At 40.9% G+C, this 14,527-nt stretch overlaps 1 protein-coding gene across 1 annotated transcript in view; it reads right to left on the bottom strand.

Moving 5' to 3' along the window:
• The window catches only part of ARHGAP18 (Rho GTPase activating protein 18), a 544,764-nt gene that overhangs the window by 94,871 nt on the left and 435,366 nt on the right, over positions 1–14,527 (bottom strand). The window contains exon 11 of the mRNA XM_069234821.1: positions 4,835–5,041. Within this exon, the coding sequence (XP_069090922.1) occupies positions 4,835–5,041 (207 nt within the window). The remainder of the gene's footprint in view (positions 1–4,834; positions 5,042–14,527) is intronic.

Genomic DNA, 14,527 nt, shown 5'->3' with positions numbered 1-14,527 from the left:
ATTGTCTGATTTTTGTTCCAAAAAAAATAGTGAAAAGTGTGTGTTCAAACTTGTGGAGGTGAGAAATCCAGTGGGGTAAGTAGCTCCTTGAGTGGAATAGGGTGTGACATCGGTCAAGGACAAACCAGCATCAACTTTGCATCGGAAAAAACTTTTGAGACCTCCTCCACCAGCGTCGACATTGGTATTGAATTCCCCAGAGCCGGCACATGTCGTGGTGCCTGAAGTGGGGTTGGGACACGAGCGGGAGGCAAGATAGGCTCAGAGTGCCCAACTAGTGCCAATGACGAACCTGCGAGAGGAACTCCAGATGGTAGGCCTATCGGCCCCTTGGAGTCTGAAAGCACGCCAGCGGGTGTCAGCAGGGATTTGAAAAATTGGAGCACGACTGTGCGGAACTCTTCAAACTGTGTTGCGGTAGGCCACAGAAATCCGGATTGTGTCAGAACCAGCTGCAGGACAGGCTATGAAGTCAGCCAGCTTGTGGAGTGAAAAGTGTGGCTCCTTCGCTGTGCCTGTTCAGGTAAGTGGGGGAGGCAGGAGAATCCCACCTCAATGTCCTGTGTTTCTTTTTTGACTTACCCGATGATTTTAACAGTGAAGAGGACCCGCACTTAGAGCGGCTTCGTCAACACCAGGAACAGGACTGGGATCGAACTTTGGACGTGGACAACGGCTTGGAACAGTCCCGACTCTAAGTTTTCTTATGCTTGGTGTTGCAAAGTTTTACCTTGCGTCCCTGAAGGCCTTTAGGTTAATCAACGTGCAGTGGCTGTAGACCTTGGGGTTCTGGCACAACCCCAGAACCCACAGTAATACCTAGTGGAGATCTGTCACAGACATTTGTTTACGACAGTCCCTACAGGGCTTAAAATCTGTTGTTTTTGGCGGTGACATCCAGTGGACACTGTAGAAAAATTTAGAGATAAATGTCTTTGAGAGACACTAAGGGAGATCTGGATCCATGTCAGATGGCACAGAAAAATTGGGACCAATGTCAGTGTGCAGGGGTGGTGCCTATACAGAAGCTGTACATTTCTGGAGCACAAAAGTGTCAGTGAGGAGCTGCACAGTGCCACCTGGCAGTGCAACGAGGTACTGCTGAAAAGTTTTCAGATTCAGTCTGACTCCTGGGGAATATTCAAAAGGTGGGGAATACACAGCTAGAAGTCTCTATCAGAATATAACAAATTCAAAACAATGTCAGCCAATGCCACCTGCTGGCTTTGAAAATGTGATTTTTCTCTACAGTCCCCTTTTCCTATAAAACTATTTTTTCTTTGTCGTTAAGCCTCTAACACAATTCTCATCTCAGTTTGATTTAGGGTGCCCTCTTCTTATAATTACTGAAAACAACATGTGTCTGTGGATAGGTTTTTGACCGAGCCAGAATAAAAAGACTTAAACTAGGTAAAATAGTTTGATTACAAACTTCTTCCAATATACAGTCATCTGTTTCCCTTGTGAAAGCTTTTCAAAGTCATCATTATTTTTTTTAATTCACTTATTGACCTTCATTTTGTTCTCCCTTTCAATTTAATTATTTATACTGTACTTTCCAAGAGCACCATCTAGCAACACTTCTCAGGCAATTGCTCAGATTTAAAGTTTGGTTCAAAGTCTTCCTTTAAATCACAAAACATAGAAGTATTTTTTATGGCCTTACAGCCCACCATAGTGGGCTATACTGGCCATTAAAGGACAGCTCCAGCGTGAAAGCACTGTGCCGAAGGTGAGGGCCTTTAACGAGGGAGCAGGCCTTTAACTGCTGGTGTGGCACAGCTATGGTGGGCTATTAGAACATTTCACCCCTAGAGAGCAGAATGTTCTACTTAGTAAAAAATAGGATTTCAACCCCCTTGGGCTCCATGAGGCCTTTGTTTACAGAAGCAACACTGGAAAAAAAAAACATTACAATGTTGATGCTCTGGGCTTCTACCAGCCATTAGGAAGAAGCCTGGAGCACTCCACTGTCTTAAATGGAGTACTCAACATTCCAATGTTCTAATATCAATTACATTCTCTCATACTGCTAAACTGAAGGAATAATAAGATTTTTCTCCTTTCATGCTACCTTCAATGACAAGTATATTTTAGAAGTAATCATCATCAACTCTTTCATTCTTTGCAATTGTACTTTAAGATGTTCATGTTGTGTTTCAGAGAAACTTATCGCATCTTATATGGTGGTCAAAACTGAGCAGGCAAGTATGGATTGATGAGTCAATAATTTGAGACTACCAAGGCCTGATCCCTCTCGTCCTGCTTCCAAATAAGAAACACGATTGAAAAAGCCCTGCAAGGTAGAGCTGATTTATTTGTTCACTTGGTAGCAAGCATCCATATTTCCTGAGTCAACTTGTACAAGGTCATGTTTCAACGGAGAACAGTGCTCTCTGATTTAGGATATAAACCCTCAAATTGCCGTGGATGAGATTAAGAGCGTCTGTTGGCCCTGGTAGCTGGCTGGCCTTCTCCTTTAATTGCTCCATCTATAATTTTCTTTCACAAATGCTTTGCGCCAGTTACTCCCCACTTTTATAGCTTGTGAGTGACTATGACTGATATTTAAAAAAACACAAAATCAGGCCTTTGAGAATATTCACAAATATTTGCAAAGCCTTTCTTACACTGTTACTCTAAAGACCTTGCTGACAAATAAATGATCCATTTGCAGACAAGAAATAAAATGAAAGAACATAACTTCCTATGAAACATGATACTGAAGTCCCTTTGCGCAGTATGCAGTCAGTTTATCACACCAGCCAATACAAAGTACTGTACCAACACCATCAATAAAGCCAGCAAAAAAAACAGAACAAGACAAGCAAGCATTGCATCAAAACCATGTGGGACACATCTATTCCTCACATAAAAGTACAATGCCATCAACTTCTTCAATGAAAAATATACAGAAGAGCTGAAAACACACCGAGAAAAATGAGCCAACTACAGCTCTTACATCTACCCTTTCCTGTAGAATCAAGCAAAGGTCAGCTTCAAAGCCTTATCTCTTACAGATCTCACAGAAATACTAAATGCCCTCAAAGTCACTTCTTATGAAGATGGTGACTTATCCTCATCCTTCATTTAAACCCTCTCAGGGGACAGTCTCATACTCCTACTCATGATTGTTAATGCATCCTCACTCAAAGTATCTTTCCAGAAGCTCTCAAGACAGGCTAGATCCTCCCACTCTTAATGAAACCCACACTAGGCCCAGACGACCTCGCAGACTACTGGTGTATAACTCACCTACCATTCATCGGCAAGATAATTTAAAAAGCAGTGTATTTTCAACTCCAAGATCACATCAGTGATAACCATCTACTTCACGACTACAGGTCTAGCTTCAGATTACACTGCAGCATGGGGACAGCTACCTTACCCATTGTAGATGATGCAGCAGTCTCATCATATCATGCCCATTCTGTTGGAACCCCATTGGCGCCCTTGCCGGCCTGTATCCATTTCAAAACCAGCAGCATCATTTACTAAGCCCTCACAACCCGCACCCCCTACTTATCTTTAAGGCAAGCTCACCATTTCTGGTGGTCCTTGACACCCCTGCAGCCAGTACACTTCAAACTGAGAAATGTGGAAAAAGCAGAAAATAAGGCAGCAAGCCTTTTTCATCTATTTGCTTAGGATCTAGAACAACATCCCCATGTTATCTAAGACCGCCCCACACTCCAAACGTTTTGTAAGGAGTTGAAGACTCCGCTCTTTAAAGAATACTACATCACAAAGCATTAACTGTCCACAGCCTAACTACTTACTATATCATTGGCTTAATGCTGAACTTTGACTCTGTACAGCGCTCCATGCCTTTTGGCTGGGTGTGTGCTATACAAATACTAGAAACATACATTCACCTACCAGGATTCCAAACTTGCAATTAAATCAGATAGTCAAAGTAGTGCAGTAAATGTAAAGAAGTACATGCAACACCACAATTTTGCAGAAGTGCAAGAAAAGTCTTGGCATATATTTTTCCATGGGACAAGGAAAACAACCATAGTAACTCCTCACCATATGCTGGAGGACTATCTATAATCCAGTGAAGGGGTACACATCATGTAGGACAGTCGGAGAACCATTGAATAATGCCAAATTAAGTTTTTTTGGTATTTCTAGGAGGCTTTGTAAACTACACAGCACATGTCAAGTCACAGGATAGGCCACAAGGGTATTACAGCTTTTTTTTTTTTAAAGAAAAAAACGTGGCCCCTTGGCAAATAGTGGTCTTGGGACTAGTGTAATAAAGGGGTCCTTAAAATGTCAGTTTTTCTGAACATGCTTTTGATATGTCTGTATTCCCAAAGAAACCCTTACCATGATGTCAAACACTGGCAGTGACTTAAAAAAAAGCCTGAATTCACAAGAGTTTTATTTTTGTTGGACTCCCAAAAGGCTACCAAACAAAACACTCCAATCTGTGTATAACAACCATATGAGAAGCAGATCTGTCGTCATTGTTTATTATTACATTATAATAAACAATTTCCACATGTACTGGGACCATAGGGGATATGGGTTTTGCCTTTCACGGTCCATGTGCTGTCACACACACACACTCCAAAAAATGTGCCAACTGTTCATTTCCAAAAGAAAAAAAAGGAGGCGATCAAGCAAAAACAAAAAAACAGAAAGTAGGAGGGGGGTAAGGGGCAGAAGGGAGAAAAAGCAGATTAGATGTGTTACAAAAATAACGAAGAAAATAAAACTGTCTCTCCTTATTTTTATCATTGTGATCCAGGTTTCGGTACTGAGAGTTTGACACAACAGCCTGATTTCAACAAAAGGGCTTAAACCCGTTGTAGAATGTACTCACTGTCCAGAGGATCCCTTGGTATTTGATCATGAGGAGCATGACATTGGCTGTGCCCGCAGCCATAGTGAGTTCACTTTGTTCATTTGCTTTCAAGCGAGACCCGTGGTAGGAGAAGAGGTTAGGTGCCATTACCATAGCCACATTCTTCAGGGTCATCTTATTCTCCTGCCGCCGATCGACGACTCGCTGAAGGAATTCAAGTAGTGCCTATAAGTAAAGAGATGAATTGAGCTGTTTAAAGAGACAACAGAGACGAGCATCGAATTACAGCCTCACCAAGGGTGTGCTTGTTTGCGATCACAGAGCACGAGGCCGCGTGGCTAATGACGTAACATTTTTATATGCGCTTGCTAATTTTGTGCATTCTGGCACGAGCCAAAAGTGGAGCAGTACAAACTGTTGATGAAGTTGGTGCTTTAACATACAATTTGTAGATCATATTTACGTTTGCCTTTTTAAATGATGCATTTATTGAAAAGCAATTTGTATATGTAACCATGTACTGACTGCTGGTATTTTACATTTATTCTGAAGTTAGGCCTACAGTTATAATCAAGAATTTAACAATGCTCATTAATGGGAGCTTAATTAAATGAGCCAGAGTAGGCCTTCATTTTAACACATGAAATGTGTTTTCTGTGCTTCACGTTTTTTTTTCCTTTGCAGGTACACATTAGCTGGTAAAAGGAGCATGGTGCGTTAGAGATAGAAAGGTCGAGCAAGAAGTCCTTGGCACGGACTGGATGATTTGGGGTGCTTCCCATTCATTCACTAGCTGGGAAGAAGAAACTCAAAGCAGACCGGTTTGTAAGTGTTTCAAGGGATGGGATAATCTCTTCATGTTGCAAGTGCATCCTGTGAGAAGGGAACATAATTGTGTTTCTAATGATGTGTTCAGAAAATACAGTTTTCCTGGAACTTTTCACATTAATTTAGTGCTCACGCTGTCTGAATTTCAATAGATCTCTTTTAGACTCGGAGAGGTCCAGACCTTTAGATCCCATGCTAACATTGAGTCCCTTACTTTTGGAAGACTTCTACTTAAGTCTTTGCAATGCTGAAACGTACCTTACGTGTCGACCCTTCAATTTAGCTCTTATTTAGCTTCAATTTGTGCTACATAGAAGGAACTTGAATTCGTTTATAGAATGGCAGATCTTGTTTCTTAGTTTTTGAATTGCTGTGACAGAAATCTTTCTAGGCCTTATATTGAAAAGATTAAACCTGTTTCGGAGTTTCAGACTGCCGATTTTCATTTTATAGCTCTATAACCTGATTTTGATATGCTAAAATGTTGGAATGATTACTAATTTGTAATAAACCTACTAAACTTTAATAGTGATTCCTTGTCCTTTTTGTGTAATCAGATGGGCTTCACAGAATTGTAAATTTTAATTTAATGGTTAACTCCTTGTCACCCAATACTCTGAAAATATTCAGTACAGAATGGGCCATGTGCGCTCCTGCAAAGTTCATGTGTCACAAAACTATCAATTCATATCAAAGTTCTTATGGACAGAAGCATTTTCTCCTTTCTTTGCTGTTTCTGTCGCTATCATGTTAGTATCCACGTACAATATATGGGATAAAGTATCCCCTGGCGTACATAATAATGGAGTTCCATAACCTTACAAAGGAACTCAGCCTACATCCTCATTCTTCTATATGGCTATGGAACTCCTCTGTGACTTGCAATATCCTTTTAATGTACAGCTGGCTGTACTTTATCCCTTAAACATCCCCAATAATGAAGCTGGTGAATATTTTAGCCCTCAGGGAGGATGAGGGGTGTTGTCTCTACCTCCATTTTCGCCCCAGTCCTTAATGTACAAATCACTTTAGTAAGTAAACTAAACAGGGCTGTACTGGCCCTTAGTGCACTCAGGCAGTGGTGTTGGAACAATTTTCAGAGTGGGGGTGCTGGCATCATCGTTACATCACTGAAGTCACAGGGATTGTGAAAATCCAGCCGTCATGCAAAGAAAAAGTATAGTAAATGGGTCACACCCATTCAGCAGGAGATTGGTAGTGGTCTGGTATGGAGCCAGTGGTGCATTTTAGAACTCACTATCACAAATATATTACTAATGCATTGTGTGTCATTTGCAGATAGCACATTTTTCTTTGAAATGGCTACAAAATGTGTACGGATATGCAGTTTTATCGATAAAACTATATAGCGCACAAAGTATAATGTGTGGAAACTGATTATCTGCAGATAGTCACCATTTGCACATCACCAAGTAAAGTGTCTCGATATTTTCCTTTCATACTACCTCTAAGATTGTCAGACAGTTCACAATACAAAATCCTCTAACTATAAAATCCGAGAAAGAAAAGTAAACACCAGTCTCCACGTTCAAGTAAGCAGCAGTATGTCAGAAGACATAGCCTGACATTTGACCTGGGTCTTTGAACCACAGCATATGTGACAAGGTAAAAATACATTTAAAGGCATCTTTATTGATCATTCACCTTCTGAGTTCCAGCATGGTTAATTTTGGGGATGCTGCAGCACACCCCGCACCTTTACTTCCAGCAATTATGCTATCAGGTCGTGGGCAATGGGCTGGTGTGAAAAGTCAGTGTGTGAGCTATTGTTATGGACTGCTGTGCTGGTTATAACTATTGGTTTCCTAGACATTAAAACAAACACTGCCTACAGCAAGCTCAAAAGCCATGCAGTCATCCGTACTTTCCAAAACAATTACAAAGAATGTCTTTACAAGTTCCAAACTGCCCCAATTTGAAAACATGGGCTGCTTTTTTAGCTACCTACCTAATTGGCTAACGATGGGCATTTTCATTGTGTTGCCCAAGCCTATTATCTGTCCCAGACCAAGCCTGAAAGTAAACTCCAGGACTCAAATCATACAGCAATTCAAACTGAAAGAAGATAGGTATTTTCAAAACATGCTGACGCAGGTGCTAGACTTAAGAGACCACATACCTCTCAAGCTTAGTTGCTAAGAGGGCAGGGACATAAGTCTCCTGGATTATTTCCAGTATTCTCAGAAAGAGGGTCATCAGTCTGAACTGGGCTCTTGCTGGGCTTCAGTTCTCATGATGGGTCTGGGTTTTTATTCTTTTGTCTGAAGCAGGTGTTGGCCAATATAGAGGTACTGCAGCATCTCCTAGGTGTTACATGGCAGAGTCCAAGGATCAATGCAATCAGCTGTTGAGTTTCGAATAAGTGGAGAGTCTTTTATTCCAATCCAATTAGAATGTAGCACAAGAAAGTTGATGGGAGAATGCTCATACTTCTGACAGAGGATTCTGAGGTTACTGGATGCTAGGCAAGAAGCAAGATGAACCATTGGGATGTCTGGGGTATTTTTCCATCTTTTTCAGACAAGAATAAGAGATGATGCAGTGAGATTCTGATAGGCTAAAGCTCCCACTAGGGTGCACTAATGAATTCCCATGCTTCTCGCTTGGAGGGATCTACAAAAAAATATTCACAGCATTACTCTCTAGAATACTTGAAGAAGCATGGAGTTTCTGTGTTGTGTTCTAGGCAAGGCAACCCGGTAGACCCTGATGATATGAGGGGCTCACCAAGTAAGGCACACATGTGAAGAAGGACAAAACACAAGACAAGTAAAATGATAGGGTGTCTTTTGGAAGCAGTGGTGCTAAAACATTTTAAGCTAGTGATACCACGAACATGTGATGGTAATACTTAGTTGTGGGACAAATCTCGTTTATGGTTGCTACACTCGCTATTGCTTTTATTTCACGTGATGGAAGAAATGGATGAACCAATACTCATGCAGCTGTTAAGTAAATGTGTTCAAAGTGTGGTCTACTCTTCTGCGTAGCTTGCTAATTTCCTGCAGTGCACCAGACAAAACTGTTCAGAGTTTTGTTGGGCTGCTGAAGAAAGCAGAAAGGGAACATGAGGTTCCATATAAGAGTGAACACATCCTAGATAGATAAGGCCATCTTGTTCATCAGAGACTTCACTATTGTTATCCCCCAGAAGATTGCACATTCTAGTTTTGGACCTTGATTCATAGGCCTACAGAAAAACAAACGGTGGAATCAAAATTGCATGAAGTATAGTGACCCTCCTCATCAGAAACATTTTGAATGTAGATACTATTAGAGAAAAACTCATAGGACATATACACGGGCTGGTCCTACTCTACTACCAACCTCTATCTAAAGTCAATCTTTCCTTCCTCAAATGAAAAAGGAGCATAAACTGCAGGGTGGTGGCAACTGATCTAAAGTCAGCACCGTATGTCTGTTCATGATGCACAGTTGAGGTAGGTGCCAAGACATTTTAACGTGGATTTTCTTTTCTCTAATCTTGGCCATTCAGGAGAGAGTGCTACCTCAAGACATCATATTGGCAAGAATACTGACAGCATAACTTCTTTTTACACTGGTGGATATTTGCAGTTACGATATAGCACATTCATCACACATTAACTGTTAAGATTTCAAGGTCTTGTGGTAAACTCTGGGCCTTCTTTGGCCACACAGGGATTTGGACTCCGTTACACCTAGGCGGTGTACTTGGTGGTCAGAGCAAAAATGGTTTATGTGTCTTTTGGTACACTCATGAAAATGAAGTAGAGTTCAATAATTCTCATAGGTTCATTGGGTTTTGCTTTTGATTACATGTGGTGGGGGCAGGGGAATTGATGCCAACTATAACACTTCATTACTGGTTACAGAGGATTTATTGTCTTCCTAATCCTACTACTTCGCTCAGTCCTTATGAAACCTCCATTATGATGACAGAGGATTATTATATGGTGTGGTTGTGAGACCTCACAGTGAAATAAATCACCACCTTTACTGGATCCAGTCACATTTGTTTGAAAAACCTTAGCTCACCCCTAGGTGGCTGTTGCTCTAAGCAGTCTGGCTTCATTAAAAAACAAGTGCAAAGCATTAGGAAGTACCAAAACAGTTAAACAAGAAAGACAATAATGACTACAAATTCACAGCAATTAATAAACACAGGTTGTATTTCTATCTTTAAAGTGACACCTCAGCAACAAAAATCCACCAGTGTGTTCCGGAGATATTAATTTCGAAAGGAATCATAAATTGCTGCTTTTTCATTTAATGAAACAAATAATTGTAATAGACCGAACTTGCGGTCAAACTTTGCAAACTTTTATGAACTCGTAACTACTCCGGCCCTCTTTGAGAAACGTACTGCAGCAAGGAGCAAGTCACAGGAGCCAAAGTGGCTTGGTTGAACAGTTACCTCACAGTTAAACTAGTCTCTATTTCAATTCTAGGTTCGACAGATGAACCGCCGTACACTATATTGGAGTAGTCCTGATGCAAGCAACGCAGTATGCTTAAGAATGCAGACAATGCTGATCTGGTGACGGGGGGTCTTCCTGAGGCTACTCCTCAGCCCTTGGTCACAATGGGGTGACTTTGGGCACAGGAATCGAAGTCCTTTGAAGTCTGGTTGAAGTCTATTCAAAAACCTGTTGCCACTAGTCAACTGGTCTCTGTCTACAGCAAAACCACAATCAACTCGTATGTACATATATTCATCTTCATTTAGTAAACATTTCTCATGCCACTTTTTCAGTTTAGAATTCATTTGTTTAATCAATCCGGAGATAGGGTTCATATCCAACCTCTCATAACATGTTACATCATTCAGCTGATGTACTCTGATGTCTCTCCCAGGTCCAGCAGACTTGGATGCAACGTTTGAGGGCTGGGTTTCCGTTTCCTAGGCTGCATGTTGGCGGTCAGTGGCAGTCAGGCGTTCTTGGCTACCAACTCTCCAAGGCAGGCTTCTTCAATTTTTGTCTCAAAACTCAATGACTCAGGCACACGGTTTAAATGTCCAAAACAAAGTAATTTGTATCAAACATCAAATGTCCATTCAGGTTCACAGGTCCATTCTTTATTAGGATTCTTTGCCCTTTGCCAACACGTGTTTCGTCTTTTTGGGCATGTAGCCCTTACAACTTCATCAGCGCTAGAAATAAACACAAATATCTGTTTTCACAAACCAATCTTCCTCAAATAAGCAAAATCACCCTACGTCATACACGATCCATAAATACTCTCTCCGGTGGGAACTCACAAGCATCATGAAACTAATTAATTCCCTAACCCCTGAGTCACATTCAATTGGCCCTCCACCACATTCAAATGTTTAAGTAAGTCCTGTTCATCAAATTCTTTTCTCTAACATATGTGTTTCCTGACTGTGTATTATCACAAGGTATACCTTTACAAATCAAAACCTTATTCCCAATAACCAGTCCTGTGTCACACAACCCACCATGTGACTCACTCCCTTACCCATGAAGGGAAATCAGACTCACGATTAACTCCAACATAGAACCCTTCTATACCCTTGTCTATAATCAGTGCAGAGTCCTCTTATTCAGTATTTATATTATTTGCTCTGTCAAAAACAATAAAACAGCTCTCATGTTTATCATAAACTCAAAAATTAAACCTGTTACTAAAACTGCTTTACCTCTCCCACTCACCACAAAATCTTCAAAGCCACCCCCAATCTTCCGTTATTTGTTATGCGTACAACTGCTTCTTTATATAGATCAATCAGTAGGAACATGAATTACATGTCTATAATTAATGCCTTCCTTAAAATAGTATATCTTCAAAGCACAAAATGTACTGTCTTCTAGTACAGTGGTTCTCAACCTGTGGTCCGGGGACCCCTAGGGGTCCACAGAGCCTCCTCAGGGGATCCACGACTACTTAGAAAATAAAATAATAACAGACTAAGTCACCAGCTTTCTGTAATGACTCTGTGGGGGGTCCCAGAGATCCAGTACTGATAAAGTGGGGGTCCACAGAAGTCAGAAGGTTGGGAACCACTGCTCTAGTACTTACTAAGCACCCAGTCCATGTCTCAGGCAGCATGTACACCACGCATCCCAGCATATACTATGGCTGCCATCTTTGTTCCCCTTTAAATCAACATGTTCAGGATTAATAAAATCAAAAACAGACATACGTCTTGTCGCATATCTGTATTTAGAGTAATACAATCAAGAGTGGACATACAACCCATCGCATGTCAATGGTTGCCATACTGCAGTGCTTAGTAAGTTATTATCCCAGTCTGATTTCGTGTTATCGAATTTAACCTCCTTGCTTTCTTGATCAATTACTTAGATGGCTACACAACTGACCACAAACATGCGTTCCAATATATACTGGTTTCCTTAGTGTACACAATACTCCAAAGTAGTCAAAGACGTATGTCTTGCTGCATGTGTGTCCTAAAGCAGTACAATCGAAAACTGACTTTCATCCTATATTATTGGCCGCCATATTACACTCGCACAGACAAAATACTGAAAATATTAATATATTCTCTCAACAAAAGAACATAACCAAAACCTCCCCTCCAAGATTAATCAAATACTATTATCATAACACTGTCCTATTTAACTACTACGAAATCACTATATCCAATGTTTTCATAGATATTATAAACTTACAGAATACTACAATTTCTCAGTATCATGTTCTGTGTTCCCTTATTATCAGAGTGTCATCATTTTGTAACTGTTTGAGAGCAATCCGTTCACCAGAACTTAAGTTATCCACATTTCTACCTAGTTGAATAATACACTGCTTGCTCATTCTGTCCAATTCCCTGCTCACCATTTGGAAAAAAAACAATCAATACTATTCCCACTAGTGACTTGCAGGGTTCAACGTAATTTAAATTTAAGTCCACTATCAATACTGGAGTTTGTTCTCACATTCAAGTCCTCCAACATTTTAGACATTATAGTAGTATCTTCCTCCTAAACTGTGATCGATAATAGTGTTACAGTATCATATACATCTTGTATAGTCAAGTCACCAGAACTAATACCAACATCTTGGACATGAGTGACTTTGTTAATCGGTGATTTTTCTTTTTTTTTATTCTTACGTTTCAATTGCCTAGAAAATTTGAACAGATCTATTTTCATGGTACAGAATTCTCCACTTTTACCTGGGCAAAATTCCATCCTGCTTTTCAATAATGAGATCATATCCTCATTACATGTTTTTTTCAGACAAATTAATGGTAATGATCAAAACACTCTGGGGTTCCATCCTACCTCTATTTCCTCTTGGTCCATGACCTTGTAGTCATGCCTTTCCTCTTGTTGCCTTGACCTTTCTCCTCTTTTTCTTCTTCTAGCCTTCTTACCTTTTCCTTCTTCAACTTTTGTGGCCCAGTTGCTGTAAAAATAAGTCAGTCAACTGACTCTTGGAGTCACCTCTTTCGCCTGAGGCTTGGGGATGACTTTTCCTCAACCAGGACACCACTAGCAAAGTCCATTCTTTGCTAGCCCAAGGAGCAGCAGGTAAAGTCCAGTCTTGGTGTAGCCTCTCTTTGCTGGGTCCAGAGAACATCAGGGCAGTCCTTCTTCAGTCCACTATTCAATGCAGATGTGATCTTAGGTATATGTGCTAGGTGTGCAACTTTTATGCCTAGTAAGTGCCCTTGTAGGATGTGGTGATTACTAGCCAATGGGCTACCAGTCCCCTCCCACCTAGTGATTACTTCCTGTGTAGTGTGGCATTTAGCTATCCAAGCATGCACTAATATGCTGACTTTCAATATGGCAGAACCCTTCTCTCGGTGTGTGGAGCTCCCTAGACCACCCCAGTGGTGTTGCAACCTAGGGGATACATACCCACAGGAAAAAAAAATGGTTTGACAACGGCTTCCCCCTTTCTGTCTTCAATGCCAACCAGTCTTCAAGCCCCTCTTCTGTGTGTCCAGCATTTGCTCTTTAAAGGTTGCTCCCCCTCATGCTCTCACCTTGAGCTTGTTCACTCCCCATTTGGCCTTACTGCCCAGGGAGAATTCATATCTCTCCCAATGGCAGGCATTTACATCTACCCCCAAAGAGAACAGAAGGCTGTCTTGTGGCCAGCAACCATAAATGGTCACTGGAAAACGTTAGGCAAAAAAGTGGCAACTAAAGTCATCATTTGTGCAAAAGTAACATTAAATTCAACTTGACCATCAAGTTGGATTTAACACAACGATTCTTTTGATATCCTGAAGTATGATATTTAGCAGTCCAATATAGAAGTTAACACTGCTGAGCAGTCAGAGTGTAACTGTACTCGCCAATGGAGCTACTAGCCTTTCCACAGTAAAAACAACAATTTAGGGTTTTTACTGTTAGGACATGTAAAGTTAAGAAACACATGTCCAATGTTTTAATATAATGCAACCTGCCTTGAGGGCTCTATAGCCCTGCTTTTGAGATGACTTCTAAATATTAAAAAGGAAGGTTTGGGTTTGCCATTATTTTAAATGGAAAAGTTGAGTGAGCATTTGAAAACTACTCTGCCAGCCAGCAAAGGAGGGCTGGTGGTCACACTTTGCTGTCTCACTCGCAGTGACACTATAAGTGCTGCACTTAACAAGAGACTCTGGGGCTGATTCTTAGCAACCTTTAAAAAATGGATGGTCTTGACCTTGGGGTGGAATGTTTGTACATGACCTTCACCCACTTGGTGACCCAAGTACACCACTAAGCCTTGCCTACTTGCCTTAACAGTCAGGCCTGCTTTCTGTTGGCCTGAAGAACTTCCTTGAGTTGGACCAGACCATTCTTGCTAGCAGAACTGAATACCGCAAAATCAGGCCTGGAAGAACTCTGTTCGCCAAACTCTGGAACGTAGCAGGTGCTTTTTCAACAAAGAGAT

The sequence above is a fragment of the Pleurodeles waltl genome, chromosome 5 (genome assembly GCF_031143425.1).
Source record: "Pleurodeles waltl isolate 20211129_DDA chromosome 5, aPleWal1.hap1.20221129, whole genome shotgun sequence".
Classification (NCBI taxonomy): Eukaryota; Metazoa; Chordata; class Amphibia; order Caudata; family Salamandridae; genus Pleurodeles; species Pleurodeles waltl.
This window is presented reverse-complemented; position numbering and strand designations above follow the sequence as displayed.